The 18,268-nt window shown below is 46.5% G+C and overlaps 1 protein-coding gene across 2 annotated transcripts in view; it reads right to left on the bottom strand.

The window, feature by feature from the left end:
• Positions 1-18,268, bottom strand: part of G6PC3 (glucose-6-phosphatase catalytic subunit 3) — a 72,709-nt gene that overhangs the window by 43,569 nt on the left and 10,872 nt on the right. The window contains exons 2-4 of one of the 2 annotated variants that reach the window (XM_078645228.1): positions 2,559-2,776; positions 1,675-1,781; positions 833-923 (exon numbers count right to left, since the gene is read on the bottom strand). In XM_078645228.1, the coding sequence (XP_078501354.1) occupies positions 833-923; positions 1,675-1,781; positions 2,559-2,776 (416 nt within the window). The remainder of the gene's footprint in view (positions 1-832; positions 924-1,674; positions 1,782-2,558; positions 2,777-18,268) is intronic. The other variant, XM_078645229.1, reaches the window with a different exon arrangement.

Here is an 18,268-nt window from a genome sequence, read left to right on the forward strand (position 1 = left end):
CACTAACAGATGCACCGGTCTAGGTGTGCAGGCCTGCACACTAATTCTGCATGGCTATCTTCCTTCTCAGCATGAAGGTCGGGGACAGCGAGACTGCATCTCAGTCGCAGCTCACAGCAGCGTTTCATGATGGCTCCAGCGGGAACTGAACCCCTCACCGACTTCAGCATGGCTGCTGTTTAAATAATAATTCTGCAAGCTTATCACACTGTGCCAAAGCTGCAGTACAACATATGTAATATTCTTAAATAGAAAATTAGTCTCCAACAAACAAAAAATAAAGAAAATAAAGAAAATAAAATGAAGCATCGTGCTCTCAGTTGTGTAACCCTGGAACTAAATGTGCAGTCTATAGGCCGACCATACCTATCAGAAATAAATACATGCATAGCACATTCTCGCAATAAGGAAAACGTGCAAACGACCATTAGAAAAAGATGCTTAGTTAAAACAGTGGGACAAACTCAAGAACTGGAAAGAAAGCCCACACAGCTAACGAAGAAGCAAGCAAATGAGCGGCACAAAAAGCCAAACAATAGGTAGGCACTAAGCCGTCCATTGTAACATAACACTATATCTTTCAACAGACAGTGCATGGGCTGTCTTTGGCGAGACCTAGAAATGTGAAAGTGATTTTCAGAGATAAATAACATCCACGTGTAGCGCCTTGATGTAGTGACTGAAAAGGATATGGAGGGCTAATTACAGTACACTTAAGATGTGGATAGGTACAGCACCATTTGACTGAATGTATTTGCCTCAGAAAGAGCAAGTTTCTCAAAGATGTGTGATAAGGTTGTCACTACACACTCAAGGCTTGTGAAGTACGTACCTCTGCGACAGTTGTGAAACATATTTTGATGAAGCAATGAGAAGGGGCCACAGAGCTGCTCCTGTGATCATGCAATGTCCAGAGGGGCTGCCTGCAAGAGGACACAAACCATTGACAAATCACAGGTGAGAACAGCTGACACCTGACAAAATAACACATCTAAAACTGGATGCATATGCAGTCTAATACTCCCCTCTTGCATATAGGTCTTTTAGGCAGAAAGGCTAAAACAACATGCGAGAATGCGTATTCACTACACTGAGGATGTGCTTATTGTGCACAAGGCATCACGACACCGTGGGACTCTCCCATTTAGATAATACAAGTTCTGGACAAGTGTGTGGCTCCTTCTTCTGCGGATGCCATGGCCCTCTAATATTGTATGGAAGAGGGCAGCTGGAGCCATCATGCCACTGGTCTTCTTTCAAGAAGGATGAAACTGAGAGGACGGTTTTTTCAACAGCACACCAATTTCAGATAGGTTCCTAAAATTATTATTACACCTCTGGAAAATTTAAAAATACATTTTGTGAATCTAGGCTAATAAGGAATGTAACCCATTCCACACCAAGGTAAAACAGCATGCAAGAGGCCAGATTACCCCGGTGGTGTGCACATATAATGTGTGTACATACAAGACATGATTGTGGCTCACCTTATATCCTCGCCCTATTTTGTTGAAATGTGTAAAATAGGCCAGCTAACAGTAGCAATCACACAGTTCGAGTAAATCACCATGGATTTGTGCATGTACAAGGATTGTTTACACTATTTTAAACATGCTTAACATCGGTGCTGAGATTAACATTGATACTTATTTAAATATTACGTGAGTAACTAACCTGGTCCCGACTCACATGTGGAAGGAAACTGGCGGAGAGTGAAGCCATATTTACTCAATGTGTCATTCTCACGCACCCACCAGTAGGGTCGTTCTCCAAACAAAAACCTAAGGAAAGAGAAAATATCACAAGCTTGCAACCAGTCAGTAATTGTCTTTCTGGCAAGAGATAAGTCCTTCTGAGATTAATTTCCATACACCACTGACAAGCATCTCACTTCTCTATACCCACCTAATGTGGCCAAGGGAAAGGGAGGAAACAGTACAGCTTCAAGGGTCAGTCATCCCACCCATAACCAATGTCAACTAGTCCCTCCGAGGAAGACAGACACATCCCCACCAATCAGCTAGCCTATTCGCTAGCACAGAGGTTGAGAACATGGGGGCTCTAAATCCCTGTCCTACTGCTGACCCAGCCCTAAGGAAATAATTCCTAACACAAGTATCAGATAGCGTAACTCGGAATAGACTTAAACAGAAGAAGTGACAAACACAACCCCACCACCAGCAATTCCATCCCTTACCCAAAAGCGAAAGTAGGCTTCATGGAAAGACTCCTCTGTGACACCACTAATCATGCGATCTCCTGCCACATCACTAACATCAGTCCCAGCCTGCTAAGCAGTAAACAAAGCTGCACACCGGCAAAAAAAAGTGGACCACTCTCACTCCAACCTCACCTCAAACTATTCGCTGCAATGCCCTCACCTCAGTTCCAGCAGTTGATACCAAAAAACAGTTCTGCAGCCTGATGGGAGCCATACTCTTGAGCTTAACTATGCTTTTGTTATTGCACCTTTTTCTTAGGCCCTACACTCACATATCAACATTTTTACAAGCGGTGGGTCCTTTGATGAGTGAGATCTAGTGACGTCCACATCTTACCATTTAAACACCAAATTCAACCATTCTGAAATTAACGCTATCCATAACACTGCAACTCCGACCTTCCGGTCCAAAAAGTATGCGATGGGGAAGAACACAATGAAGACGGATTTAGGATCACCTAGATATGTTGCCCACAGCCAGAACTTCTCCAGTCCAAAGAGCCTTTCCTGGAGCACCTGCGCCATGGCAATGCCGTTTTCATGCAAGGCCTCCATCTAAATGCAAACAGACGTGAGGTAGATGTTAGAATCCAGAGAAAGCCAACTCCTCCTCCTTCGGCTCTTGCTGTGCTGTTCTAAGGGGTCACACAAAACATTTCACCAGAGGGAAGAGTTGATGGACCTATCTGGCTTGGTTACAATATCCCTCCCTCTGTGCAATGTTGAATGGCAATAGAAACAGCACTAAATACAGTTTGGACAGCACTCTTTTGTAGTTAGGTTTATTCTTTTTAAATAGTACACATGTTGGAGGCTCAGAGCGCAATACGATGTTGATTTCCATTGTTGACTGTGGAGGCGGCCATGACTTATGAGTGACAAAGCCTTGATTGGGTCATGCCACCTCTTCCCTCCCTCAACAAAGGTAACGTATAGCACATCACGCTATGCACATTAGCATATGAGCTTCATGAGATACTGCTCTACCATGTGCATTAGTTATAAACTCAGGTATTTAAGGGAACCAGTGCTCAATTTCATAACATGAGCCCAGAATGTAATGCAGTGAAGATCACAAATACAATAGGTGACATTGATAAGTCTCCATCTTGCTTCTGTTTTGGGTAGTGGCAGGGACAGTTTCTATCGATACTGTTCTGAGCCGATATTATCTGATGTTCTGTATACATCATCCATTGGTATCCAAACAGTTTTTCATAATATTTGGTACTGCAGCACAAGTGATACGCCTGGACAAATGTAACAATTAAAAATATAAAATAATCTAGTAGCCCTCTTGCCTCCTCTATGGTAACAACGCGATTTGCAGTAGTAGATGTTTGAATCTGTGTTACTGGGCCATGTTTATTTTCACAGACATGACAAAAATACCAACACATACACAACATATCAGATACAAGCAAAGCAAATTATTTCCAAAATACCTGCTCATTAATGGTGGGGAGGTGGGCGCATATGTACTAAAGATATGTTTTCTTACTCCATGGTCACTTGTTTCATATATGGCCAAAACACTCCATTATATGTGCTATCAATGTCTAGTATTCATATTTCTGATCGATGCCTATACTAAAGCAAGCAAGATCTGTAACTTGCAACATGGAAATAAGGAGAGAACAGAAAAGGTAAAACACATAAAGACCAAAATTGCCCAATCTGCCTCAAATGTTTTTTTAAAACGTTGTTATCTTGGTTACTCCTTTGAGCCTGGCTACCATAATCAACTTGTATTCCCTTTTCTTGGAGAAATTGATGGGTGAGTCTACATGTTTGGTGAGCCAGTCAACCACTTACTTCAACAAGATGAACATGTACTATTTCTTTTTCAGATGTCCCTTAAATCGTGCAAAATTTCAGATCAAAAGTACTCCTTCTCGGGCCCAGTCCCACCACTTGCTGGGTTAGGATTCACAAACTACAGAATTGCGGTGTTTGCTGGTGGACTTGAAGATCACAGAACATTTCACTGGCACAGAACGCCACTAACTTGTGGATGACTGCAAACGTGGCGCCCGCTCAGTGCCTGGTCTGCTGCAGTGAACACAGCATCTGGCCTCTTCCCCATCGCGGTCTCTGCTTTGCCTGCCCCAAACGCAGTGCCAATCATACTTCTCAATTGCCACATGAGGTTACCTTCATGGAATACTTCATTACGGTCCAGGACAGTTATCCGCTTCCCCTAATTTCTGACATTATACCAATACAAGGAGCTATGGAATAACTAAATCGATCTAAGAGGGGCTTATCATTTACTCAGATATAGGGCTGAAGATGGTTTCTTCTGGATAATCAAGGTACCTGCTTTTCTTCTTCCCTAACAGGAAAACCCTCTTCTTCTAATCTAATGTTAAATATTGTTCTTATCGAATATAGAGAAATGGCCCACTTTTGGTTGTGGTCCCCTAATTTTAGCATGTCAGGGTTTGGTGGCTTCAAAGCACTCTGCACTTTACTAAACAGCAAAGTCCTTGTGCTTCTTCTCTAAAACATGTGCTCTACACTGGAACCCCATATTTGGCCTATTTAACTCCTCTCTAAGTCCATTACAAGTTGTATCTTAAATGCACCTAAATGCCCTATGTGGGCTACACTGTTGGTTTACACCATCGACACGTATGACAAAAATATGCTTCTATCACGAGCATCACTGTGCTCTGGCTGAGCTACAGTTTAAATGTACTGCAGTGACATGTGACAGGGAAAAATGTTTTTTCTATGTAGAAAAAGCCTATTTTTACATATTCATAAGTCACCCGAATGTTTGTCTTGTAAGCCCGCAGGACAAGATTCTAATCTATAAAATAGAGTACACTACATATTGTTTGTTGTATTAGGTTAGTACAAGCTGGCCTGAGGTATTCCAAGTGGAGTATTTGTACATTTTACACAAACTAATTTAGTTTGAGAGACAAAAAGGGCTGGCTGGGAACAATATTAAAAGAAGGGTATTTCCTTTTTTTAATGCAGGACACAATTATCAATTGTTAGTGAATGATACATGGTTTAACCGAAATTTTTGTCTAGACTAGTCCAAAGGGCAAGGACAATGAAATATCCCACAACTCCATTTCTGATTGTACTAGGCCAGGGGTCTCCAACCTTTTGTGTAGTCAGGGCTACTTCTGGCCAGTGAAAATCGCTGTGAGCTACTGAACCCGAAGCAACTCGCGCATTTTTCAGAGAGACCCCCCACGCCTAGTTTCATTGACTTAAAGCCTAATTTCATCAGAGCCCATACTGTGGTTTGAACAAAATACCCAAGACAGGCCTGACATAAGAGTTCCCTAGAACACCAGTAGAAATTACTTTGGATTTGTGACGCTTCAAGACATTTCAATTAATAGGTCCAAAATTAAGGTCCAAAATTTTAGAGACACTGCTAACGAGTACAAATTACAAAACGATAAAGTAGCACTATCACAAAATTAGCTGCAATATACCATATAATTTGTCTTTTTTGCTGCATGATTTTATCAAACTTGCTGCATAATTTGGTCCCCCAGAGCAACATAATACTAGTGGCCCTGAACCATGACTTAACAGTCATGCCTCCTCAATCCCATGCCCCCCATACCCCTCTACTCCCCCCCCCCCCGCCTCATCATGAGCTTGGCCTTGACTACTGGACACAGATAACTGCAGAGTTGTAAGAGGCAGTGGTACCCAAGGGCTTGTGGAAAGTGAGCAATCAGACAGCAGCACAAAAATCCTACTGCTGATCCTGGCTGTATCTATTTTTACTTGTCTGCCAAGTAAAGGTAATCTATACATGTGCCTTTCAACGTTTTTATTGCTTTTATTGTATTGCCTGTATTATCATTGTTGTGTCTGTGACTGCTGTTGTCTGTCTCCCCCCGCTGCCTGTACGTGGTCTGTGCCCCTTTTTCTTCCCTCTGTTCCCCTCGCTGTCCCAGTGCTCTCTCTGCCCGGTCTTTCCTTCTGTACCCCTCGCTGCCCCGTGTCTCTGCCCAGTTTTCCCTTCTGTTCCCCTCGCTGCCCCCGTGCCTCTCTGCCCGTTCTGCCTTCTGTTCTTAGCTGCCCCTATATTTTTGTATTCTGTATTTTGCCTCCGTGCCTTTTGTTTTTTGTGCCCGTCTGCCCTCTGTGCCACTCGTTTTCCCTGTTTTTTGTACCCTTCTGCCCTGTTTCACTCGTTATTTGTGCTTTTCTGCCCTCTGTTCCACTCGTTTTTTGTGCATTTCTGCCCTCTGTTCCACTCATTTTTCGTTCGTTTTTTGTGCCCTTCTGCCCTCTGTTCCACTCGTTTTTTGTGCCTTTCTGCCCTGTTCCACTCGTTTTTGCTTCGTTTTTTGTGCCCTTCTGCCCTCTGTTCCACTCGTTTCCCCTTGTTTTTTGTGCCTTTCTGCCCTCCGTTCCACTCGTTTTTTGTGCCCTTCTGCCCTCTGTTCCACTCGTTTTTTGTGCCCTTCTGCCCTCTGTTCCACTCATTTTCCCCTTGCTTTTGTGCCCGTCTGCCCTCTGTTCCACTTGTTTTATGTGCCTTTCTGCCCTCTGTTCCACTCGTTTTTTGTGCCCTTCTGCCCTCTGTTCCACTCGTTTTTTGTGCCTTTCTGCCCTCTGTTCCCCTTGTTTTTTGTGTCCTTCTGCCCTCTGTTCCACTCGTTTTTTGTGCCTTTCTGCCCTCTGTTCCACTCGTTTTTCCTTCGTTTTTTGTACCCTTCTGCCCTCTGTTCCACTCGTTTTTGTGCCTTTCTGCCCTCTGTTCCACTCGTTTTTGCTTCGTTTTTTGTGCCCTTCTGCTCTCTGTTCCACTCGTTTTCCCCTTGTTTTTTGTGCCCTTCTGCCCTCTGTTCCACTCGTTTTTGCTTCGTTTTTTGTGCCCTTCTGCCCTCTGTTCCCCTCATTTTCCCCTTGTTTTTTGTGCCCTTCTGTCCTCTGTTCCACTCGTTTTCCCCTTGTTTTTTGTGCCCCTTCTGCCCTCTGTTCCACTCGTTTTTCCATCCTAACCGGCGCTCTGACGCCTTGTCAGCCATCCCTCCCACGGGATCCCTAATTCCACCATTGAGCTTACCTGTGGTGGAAGGCACGTCTCCTACTGCTCCGCGCTGGTACCCGACGATGACGCCACAAGAGTCAGACTCTCACGAGAGGAGTCTGCAGCTCCAGGAGAGGAGCGTCATCCTCTTCGCCCACCCCCATGCCAGCTTAGCTCCAATCCGAGCGGCTGGTTTGGGTGAGGGCGGGCAAATGGAGCCGGAAGGGCTGAAGGGCTACACGAGCTAATCCCGGGGTCTCCACGATCGACCGGTTGGAGACTCCGGTACTAGGCTAACACAAAATGGACTTTTTTTAAATGTAGAACCCACCTAGACTATTCAGAAACATAGATACTCATCTTTCCTTTGTTCACTTTGAGTGCCTTCTCCCCATGTTATCTCCCATGTTATATGTCAGCTAGGCAACGCAAAGATCATGGGGAATTTCATAGAGGCCATCCAGCTATATCCTGTAGATCTACCAGTACACCTTGATGACCCTCCCACCCACAGTGACTGCCTCCTCCCAATAAGCTGTGAAACAGGCTAGCCAAAGAATGGATCTGCCATCGGGCACATCTATTGTCAACAAGCACTTGATTTATCTTCATGATGCAGATTCCATTTAGAAATATACTTTTTCATAAAAAATGAATTAAAACAGCTTTAGAACACAATAGTCTCCATATGATGCACACTACAAATGCAATGGCATCATAACCGACGTTAGCATCACTAAGCATGGACATTTTTCATACCTGAAAGCATAAACAACTATGTTGGACTATGGGTATTTTCAGCCTGTGAAACCGGCTTGGTTCCAGGCAGATATCTGTAGTAAGTACAGCAATACGGACATAGGTTAGTAAAACATGTTTTTAAAGAGAGTGACCGTTGGGATAGGAAAGCTTCTGCAAGGCTCTGCGGAGCTTGATGTCCTGCCCTATGTTGATCTCCAGGTAACTCCCAGGAAATTTGCTGTAGGTTTTCTTTACTCACTGAACAAGACAACCGACTGAGTCCACTGAGGGTCTCCCAGCTTATGTGGATTGAGGCCCGAGAGGTTGGCTGAAGTTGTTGGGCATGCATAGTATACCCCTCTTTTACATAGAGTTGCTACTACCCTCTCTGCCCAGGCCATGGTAGACTCACACGTACCCCGTAGGAGATCTTGCCTTGCAGCTCCCTTACTTGGGTTCTTTTCACCTCTCTCATGTCAGGGATGTGTGTTTTGAGAGCCAGTGAGTTTACTAGGAGAGCCATTGTGTTTAATATAAGGTACACTGGTATATGTTCTGCTGTACGTTGTAGCTCTGCCCTGCCATTCCCTATTTTTTGAAGTAATTTGGTGGGTTTGGGTAGGCACTAGCTCCTATAAGTGTTTAGCTAAGACTCCCACTGCTGGCACAACCACCACCTTTTCTGCTAAGTGATGGTCAGGGCCTCCTGCTCTAGAGAAGATTAAAATTCCTCTCTGGGGCATAGCTCAAACAAGTACTAAGAGATGAGAAAGGATGGTCTGCTTCCCTCCTCACACATTGGTCACACAATAACACTGGTCACACAGTAACCATGCAGGAAACACGCCCCAGCATTGGAGGATCATCTAATATTCAAAAGTAGCAGACCCCCTTTTCATTGGATCGGCCTGTCCATTGGAGAATGATAAAAGTCTAACCTCCTCTTCCAGTTTTTAATGAATAATATTCTCCTTTTCTGGCCAGACTGGCATATGGTGGCAAAGTCAGCCGAAATCCAGGAGTGGAATCCAGAAGTTAGATGGCTTTTCCCCACGAGACTAGGAAACAGGCTGTATACATAAGAAAGTGTCTTTGTGACTGATTAGTCATGAAAGGACTAGGCTAGTTCGACAGAGCGAGTTGGGTTTCAGCTTATCAGGCAAGATCCTAGCAGAGAATGAGCAGTCTGTGATGCTTGTGGAGACGGTTGGCGCTTTGAAGCACAAGGAGACAGCAGACAGCTGTTGACGATAAGGAAACTTGGGGCACATCAACATCAAGGGAGACAGGGGAAGCTCCATACTGACATTGAAGGTGAAATTTCTTTGCCTTAGATGCCTCCTCTGTGCTGTGGGTGCTTCCAGTTAACATCTGTAGTTGGGAAAGATCCTTATTTAGGAGCTTACCATTTGAACTCTTGGTCCCTGCCCCAGGACGTGCAGTCTCCAGCTTTGGCCTTGCTTGCCCTGCACTAGAGGCAAGCAGCATTGCCTCAGTGGGTGCCCTGCAATTAGACACCCCAGATGGCAAGTGCTTTCTTTGGAGCAGGCCACCACCCTTTATTGTGTCATCTGAGTAGATCAAGGTGGACTGGCACCCTGGCCAGCCGCTACCCTCCTACAGCTAACAACTGGCTACTAGGCTAGTGGGACAACAGTAATTGTGCCAAGACACAGGCCACCCTTAACTAGACCCTTGACACCACCTCATTGGTGTCCTCGCCAAGAAAGGGGTGGGCACTTCTGTTGCTTTGGGTGGTAGAACATTGGGCAGCCCAGGAACATTTGACTTCATATCAACTTCCGGAATCACATCACTGCAATACTATTGACTATTCCCTTTTACCCTTGTTTGGAAAAACTATGGAATCAATGATTAATCGCCAGCTCTATCAATACCTGGAACACAACAACCTATTAGACCCATCCAATCAGGCTTCCGAGCGTGCCACAGCACTGAAACCACCCTCCTTGAAATTGTTGACAACATCAGACTATCTCTCGACGCTAGACAGTCCGCTATCCTGATCTTGCTTGATCTCTCCGCGGCCTTCGGCACCATTTTCCACAACACCTTGCTAGAACGTTTGTCGGAGATTGGTGTCGGGCCCGGCAATACGCTGGATTAGGAGCTACCTGACTGCCAGGTCCTCTAAGGTTCAAATAGGCTCTTTTGTGTCCAAAAAACAGAACATCGACATAGATACAGTGTCATACGCCAATGACACGCAACTACTAATCACACTCGGGGCAGATCCTAGCGACACCAAAGTCAGATTTAATCAATTCATGGCATTCATCAGTGACTGGATGGCGAATAACCACCTTCTACTCAATGCCAGCAAAACCGAAATTCTAATCTTTGGTAACGCCCAGAAAATATGGACCGACAACTGGTGGCCATCATCCCTGGGCCCTGTCCTCCTCCCAAAGCAGCAGCAAGCAGCCTGGGCTTCATTATGAACGACAAACTTTCTATGGCTGATCATATTAACACTACCAGCGCCTTGAGACCCTAGCGGGTGGGTAGCGAGCTTTATAAATCTGCCTGATTGATTGATTGATACATTCCGCACCAGTTTCGGCCTACCAAGAACCGTTAAGAAAATATTCAAGTGGATCCCTTTACCTTCCCGGATGCCCCTTGTCCAAGGTCTCATCATTAGTCGTCTAGATTGTGGAAATGCCCTACTAGAAGGCATCAATGAGGAACACCTGTCCAAACTCCAGGTGTTTCAAAACACAGCGGCCAGACTGATCCTTAATCCCCCCCGCGCCCCCACTCCGAGGGCCCTCCACTGGCTCCCCGTAAAAAAGAGGATTATTTTCAAAATATGCTGCGTGGTCCACAAGTCTCTAAACAGCAATGGACCCAAATACTTGGCCAATAAACTGATGAGATACGACCCAGCCAGACTCCTTCACTCGTCCAGCAAACTCCTCCTATCCATACCTAAAGTGCGCACAGTCAGAAACGGAAGCAGAGCTTTTTCTAAATTTGGCCCTGAAACCTGGAATTCCCTTCCCCTACATCTTCGTGCAGAACAAAACCACAAGACATTTCGCAAACTACTGTAAACCTGGCTCTTCCAGCTCTAACGAGTTACCACTCACAGGCTTCTGAGTACTCCGCTGGCGCTGTGAGACCTACGGGTGATACACACGCCTAACAAATAACAAATACAAGAACTGGTACCATTGCTCTAGCTTTGACGAGTTACCAAGGGCACATAGTCTATATAATGCAATGTTATCTGTTTTTTGATAGTGCTCAGCATCTAAGCGCTATAATCCTGTTTGGGGACAGAACTCTGGCCCAGAGGGTCAGAGAGACCTCTGGGTTTCACTGCATATCTTAGTTTCGATGAGTATTATATTTTTGTGCATAGTACAGTACTTTTTTTATAAAGTAAAATACTGATTGGACATTGATCGTATGAGCTGATATTATGGTGTGAAGTGTATGCCGACTGTAATCCGCCTTATCTGTGGTAATTTAACAGTAATTGGGTTAAGCATTAGCAGAAGGCATGTCGTATTTAGAGACTATCTTGCCTGTTTTACGGAATCCTTTTTGTATTTCTATTGGCCATTTTGTATGCCATGTGCTCTGTCCTACCTTCCTGTCAACTGCTCTTGAAATCTGCCTAGAGACAAGATATGTTTAGTCTCCTCTACTTTGCACATGCTCAGAAGAGCATACAGCTGTCCCTAGCATGTAACTGTCAGGATGTGTTTACTCCAACTAGCTAACTGTTAGCTCCTCCCACTTCTCGTCTGTGCATTTTCTGTATGACCTTGTATGTGCCTAAGGACAGCAGCCTGTACTTGTACCGCCTTCTTTTGAGCCCCTGTGTGGGTATAAAAGGACCCAGCTCCTTCCAGTCAGTGTGCTACCTCATACTATACCGAAGGGCTTTGTGTGAATGTAGTGCCACCTCATGAGGCTTAATAAACTCTGTCTTTTCTATTCCAGTTTCTGTGCCAACTTCTTACTATTGGTCTAAGGACTCTGAGCAGAAAAGTGCGAATCCCTTGCACTAGTAGGCCTGGCTGGGGCTTGCTACGACACGAGTAAGCCTTGGACTGATATACCTTGCAACCCTGAGACAGTACTAGACAGGAGTCATTGGTTTTGCAGTTTTGGGTCCAATGGTACTGCGGCCCTCAGGACACTAGCGGTGAGCATCTCAATTTGATGCACTGGAGTCCATTAACCAATGACTGTCCCAATGCCTCCTAGACACTGGTTATCACAGTGACACTATCCCCTGCCGATTGGGTGTCCGCTGGAAAGAGGAAACTGGGATTCAAAATCAAAGACAAAAGGAAGAAAGGGATGAGTAATAGGTAAAACTGACCAGGAGGGCTGTGAGAAAGTACTCTTGGTGTAAGTGAAAGTGAGTCTTTCTGAGCAGGCTCTCCTGTGTATTGATTTAAGTGTGACCTTTCTCGCTGCACTGATCATTCATAACAATTCACAGCAGCCAAAGGGTGTTCTGAATAGGTCACGAGCCAGTGCTCCTAAAATAAAACTAACTCTAGTAATGCATTTTGTCATCACTTGAATGTGTTGTAACTTGCCCTTTGATGTAGGATTCTACGTGGGGAATGTTAGGTGCATCAGCGGAATGTTGGGGGGACCTCTGGGGCAGAGTGTCAGTTGTGGACTGCTGCTGGTGTGGACTTATCTGGTGGGTATGAATAAACCTCTTCTTCAAGACAAACCGATGTGACTGTCGTTTTATTACTGGCGTCGACTGACTACACCCACCAAAGAACTCGGCGTGAAGTAGTGTGGCTCACTGGTTAGAGGCGGCAGACCCGAGAGCAGAGGACGGCCCGGGACCAGGGTTCGATTCCCGGCGCGGCAGGTTTCTGGACCAGGGTCAGCGGACTCGACAATTCTCTCGCCTCGGTGCCCACTCTGATCAGCGATCACACTCGGCAACTCTGGGCATTAGCTTGCCTCATCTTCACTAACGGCCCCACCAGACCGCCGGGGATGCCTGGTCTCACCCTGGAGATACCCATTAAGGGACCATCTCTCAGGGAAGCCAGGAAGGGTTTCGCAGCGGTCGAAGCGCCTTGGGACCCTACGGGTAAGTAGTGCGCTATATAAATGCCTATACATTTACATTAATTACTCAAGAATAACTTTTACCGAAGGTTAGTTTCCGGTTTTATTTGGCTGAAAATCGGATACGTATCTTCTATTTAAATATTTGAAATGGCATCGTTTCACACTCTGCGTGGTTGTGGAGTGCTGGCACCAACATGGATTAACCTAGTTTGGGGGTTTTGCCGACCAGTGTAAATTGCATGGCTGCCGTTGAGCGCACGAGCTGGGTGTTTTTGAAACGAAACTCATTGCGCGGAAGCACGTTCTGCCGTCGTGAAGCACTGTGACGCAGAAGCTCAGGCAGACAGGAGTGCGAGAATACTTGTTGAAGCTTCAAGATGCGCTGCGGAAGTGCGCGCTGCTTCAAAGCTGAAGGAAGTTACTCATGTACCCGTTGACGTACCGGCGTACCCCAGAAATAGACTAGAGCGCTCACTTGACTTTAGTTCAAACACGAGGAGCTGTCATTGGGTGGTTTTCCTTGCGTGATTCAAAACAAGACACATCTACAACACGCAAAGATCTTAAAATCTCCTTCCCTCAACTAAGCTAGTTATTTTAACTTATTTTGTTAATTTACAAAGTTCTGCACAACACCAGCAGAAATTCACAGTTATCTATGTTTTGATGATTATCTATAAAGAGTGAATACAACCAGCAACTAGCTATAAGCATTTTTGGTTAACTTATTGTTTTATCTTCTTATATTACATTGTTATTTTGGATTATTGCATTCGTTTTTTTGTTAGTTTGTTTAGTTGCTTTATTTTTCAGCATGTCGGCATCCAGTAGAATGAGCCAACCACCACAATTTTTATGTGAACGTAGTGAACCAATTCTTCCATGGAAGAAATAGAAGCCTCTTTTCACTCGTATTTGATAGCCATTGGTGGTGAGAAGTTTTCAGATGCAATAAAACGAGGGGTAATGCTTCATAATCTTGGCATTGAAGGAAGACATATTTGTGATAGTTTGGATCCTATACCAATTGGCAAAGGGACTGGAGAACCTAGTGAGGGGCCTCGCTGTTTTACGGTGCTTCTGTCCTGGAGGGCTGGGGAATCATTTTTTAATAGAAAGGGGCCTCTCTGTTTTCAGTGCTCCTGCGCTGGAGGGATACTTTTTTAATAGAAAGGGGCCTCGCTGTTTTCAGGTGCTCCTGGGCTGGAGGGCTGGGGGATCATTTTTTAATAGAAAGGGGCCTCTCTGTTTTCAGTGCTCCTGCGCTGGAGGGATACTTTTTTTATAGAAAGGGGCCTCGCTGTTTTCAGGTGCCCCTGGGCTGGAGGGCTGGGGGATCATTTTTTAAGAGAAAGGGGCCTCGCTGTTTTCAGGTGCTGTGGAAAATTAGTACGGTTTGGTGAATATTATCTGCGCCATCTTGCCTTTTTCCCTGATGCCACACTTTTGTCGTGCGCGCCCGCCATTTTAGGTGCCTCGATCAGGACCATCCCTTTTTGCATGCCACTGGCCCCCGACTTAGCCCTTCGCCCTCACCAAGCCTGCACGCTGACCAACCCCCCCGCTCGCACCTGCCTTGAATCATAAACCCCTCTTCAGCGCGGCTCTGCCTCAGAACCTCATCCTGCACCCAGCACGACACCTCCCTTCTTCCCTTTCCTGGTTCCCGGCCCTTTGATGCAAACCCCTTTTTCCCCGTGTGCCCGTTTGTCTTCCTCGTTCCCAGGCCGACACCCAGCTCTGCCGATACTATTCCTTGCCCCTCCCCGTACAATAGAAAGCTTCCCTCATCAAAGGACACCCCCGAGTTGATCAAAACCCCCACCCCATGAGATCCGACTGAACCCCGCATTCCATGAATTGGCGGAATATCCAGCTGCGCGATAGTCATCACCTGTTGTGACCAGGGTGGGGACTTCTACTGTAAATGTGTGTGGGAATGGGCCCGAAGGGGGGATTCCGGGAATGTCTTTCCGTACATCAAAGCATTGCCATGAGTATGTAAACTGTAATAAAACCGCAAAAGGCTGTATATAAGGGGCCAGGCCTCAGAAATAAGTTAGAGCACCTCTGAACGATACCTGCTGTCTGTTTTGCTGTGTTCTCCTCCGGAGAGAATAAAAACCTTGTTTCCTGCTTTCCAGTCTCCAGCGCCTGCCTCTTCATTGATTAATAATTCGTGGGTCACAGAGGCAATACCGCCGGGCAAATATCGATTGTCCCCGACCCAGGTTTTACAATTGGCGTCCCAAGCGTGGGGCCCATCAGCGGCTCGCGGATCCAGTGGGAGAGGTCCCGACGACAGAGTGAACGACTGCAACGATCGGGAGAGCTCTTGCCCAATAGACCCTCGACTGGCAGCCGATCATCCGAACTTCACTAGTTCCGAACAGACCTCTCTCGAGTGATCTGCGGTCCTGACTGGGAACCATTAGGAGTGCCGTGAGATATACGAGAAAAAGAGGACGAACGGGCGCTGGATTCGGAAGACAAGAAACTGTCCATACGGTCCGGGTAAGGTCGTGTAAACACGACGGATTGCGAAATAATTGCTTGATTGTTTAAAAAAATACTAGTATTACTCTTTGTTAACTTATTTGGAGATTCACTGTCTGCACGCGGAGAAACAGTAGGCTCTTTCCCTTTTGCAAACAGTGAAGGATAGGTAACGTAGCCGTCGTGCCTATTTTTCTCCCCCACTGACTCTATTATTTATTAACGGTTTTTGGGAGATTCCCTCTCCCTCACTGATTAACTGGGTTCTTTGACCCCGAACTACTGTTCGCAGATTGTCTTCTGGAGATTCTCTGTCTGCAAACCGGAAATAACAGATTCCTCTTTGCGGATAGTGAAAGGGTAGAGGACGCAGACTTTTGCGCCCTACTTACTCTCCCCATTGATTCTACTCTATCTTATTTATTATTGATTATTCCTCGTTATTGGTTACTCTTTGTTATTTTGTTCATGAGGTATTCACTGCCTGCAAACAACGTAGAATAGAAATATTCTGTCTAGTCTTTGCGCACAGTGATAAGATAGGCAGTGCTGACTCTTTGTCCCTCGTTGCGAGCCGTCATGTCTGTCTTCTCCCCACTGATTGATAATTGGTTCAGCCCGGACCGTGTATTAGAGGTGGATCATATAGCTCCACTGGAAGGCACCCCTAATAAGGACATGTTCATAAACTATGGATTAGTCACCATAGCCTATAATAAATTGTGGCACAGGTATACCAAAGAAAGTCAAGACAAACAGTGGCCACTGGTAGGGTCCTTTGACCTTGATAAAATAGAAACGTTGGAAATAGCCCTTCGCAATAATAAGACAACGCCTATTATGCACGACAGTCTCGGTATGTGGCGCAGAGAGGCTATGCAACGACAGAGAAAAGACGAGGACAAATCAGGTAGAGAAACATATCGACAGGACAACCCCGGGGCACCACAACCCAAAAATTATCCCCCGACACTACGAAAAAGACGGCCAGACTTAGGGCAAGACCAATGCGCTTTTTGTAGATATGTCGGACACTGGAAAGCCCAATGCCCGACTCTACTGAGCGTGAGTAGGGGCAGAGGGCCGACAGGAACGACAGGCCGGCAGAATGAGAAAAAGCGCGAGGCAAAGAAGAATCAGACTCACATGGACAGACCAGATAGAACCACCACGTTTGATTATGCCCGATGGCACAGATTTCGCCAGAACGATTTCAGCGACATGTTCGAATTTTCCTAGGTCGGACAATGTAAAGACGGGAACTCAGCCTAGCTCTAAATTAACGGACGAAAAAGATAATTATGGCCAATAACTGTTTTTATGTTTGTCTCTGGATCTTGTGTGTCATACTTTTACTGCCCCCCCGTCTGAGTTTGTATGTACGTAATATATGAATCTGCGTCATCCCCCTGCACGTGCTTCCATGTTACATAAATTATGTTAATAGAAATTTTAGCATGAAACAACCTGGAAAGAAAGAAATGGGAAACGAAATCAGTAAGCCACTGATAAACACGAACTTTTATTTTAACATAACAAGCAAAGAAAAACACAATAACGCTAGAAAAACAAGAACGGTAAGCTGTAGAACATGAAAGTCAACAGAACACCCCCCCACATTCTGGAACCTTCCAAAGTAGGGCAGGGTTACGGCTACGCCCAACCGGCGGCAACCCATATAAGGCGGGCCCTGCTGCCAACACTTGGTCAGGAAATCTTAACGTATGGGGGAGCCGGAGGAGAGGCAGGGGCCAGCGGAGTCCAGCCGCAGCGGCCCTAGGTAGTTGCCGGTAGTCCCGCCACATGCCTCCTCTGCCCAGCCGCAACGGGCCTGGATAGTTTCAGGTAGTCCCGCCACATGTCCACCCGGTCCGGCCACCAATGGCCAGGGACCGGGGCCAACTGAGTCCGGCTGCAGCCGATAACCTAAGGAAGCCCGGTCCAGAGAAGAACGAGGCACCTCTTTCTTTTCCCCTCCGTAACAGCCGCAGCAGCTCTGGGCGGCGGGATGTCCTGCACGTACCTCCACAACAATTTGTCCAAGTCGGGCTGGGAGGGAGAGGCGACGCGGACGAGCCTCCCCCACCTCCACGGATAGGAGGTCTCCCAGCCCCCGGCCCAACGCCGAACACCCCCAGCCAGGCGATGGTGCCCCAATACTTGCGCAGCACCGAACGTGCAATGGTGCCCATATTTTCGGAGCACCGAATATGCAATGACTGCACCGATACTTGCGCAGCACCGAATGTGCGCCGCAGGTGGCCATACCTCCGTAGCACTGGGCATGGGCCTTGTGGAGCACAGGGTGTGGAGAGACCATCGTGCATGCCCATGGAAGAGAGCGGCCTGGAGTGCGCCGGGAGAAGGAGACGGCGCGAACGAGTCTCCCTCGCCCCCCAGATGGGGGCATCACAGCCGCACCCCAGCCGAATTTCCCGCTTCCACAACACGGAGTTCCACTCTCTATTTTTGTCCCCAAAAAGGTCTCTTCCACTCTTGCAGACTCGATGAGAGGGGACTGCTGCGGGCCTCAAAATGGCGTCTGGGTCTGCTGGAAGGCGGGCCTCGGCCGCTAGAGTAACTTTGAACAGCAATGTAACTCGGTCGCTCGCCCACCGGAGCACGAGCCCCCACCTCCGACAACATCTCCACAGCCTTGAAGATTCTACAAAGGTCCCCGGAGGAACCCTCGGCCACTGCAGGCCTCCGGT

This window comes from Lissotriton helveticus, chromosome 5_1 (assembly GCF_964261635.1).
Source record: "Lissotriton helveticus chromosome 5_1, aLisHel1.1, whole genome shotgun sequence".
In the NCBI taxonomy this organism is placed as follows: Eukaryota; Metazoa; Chordata; class Amphibia; order Caudata; family Salamandridae; genus Lissotriton; species Lissotriton helveticus.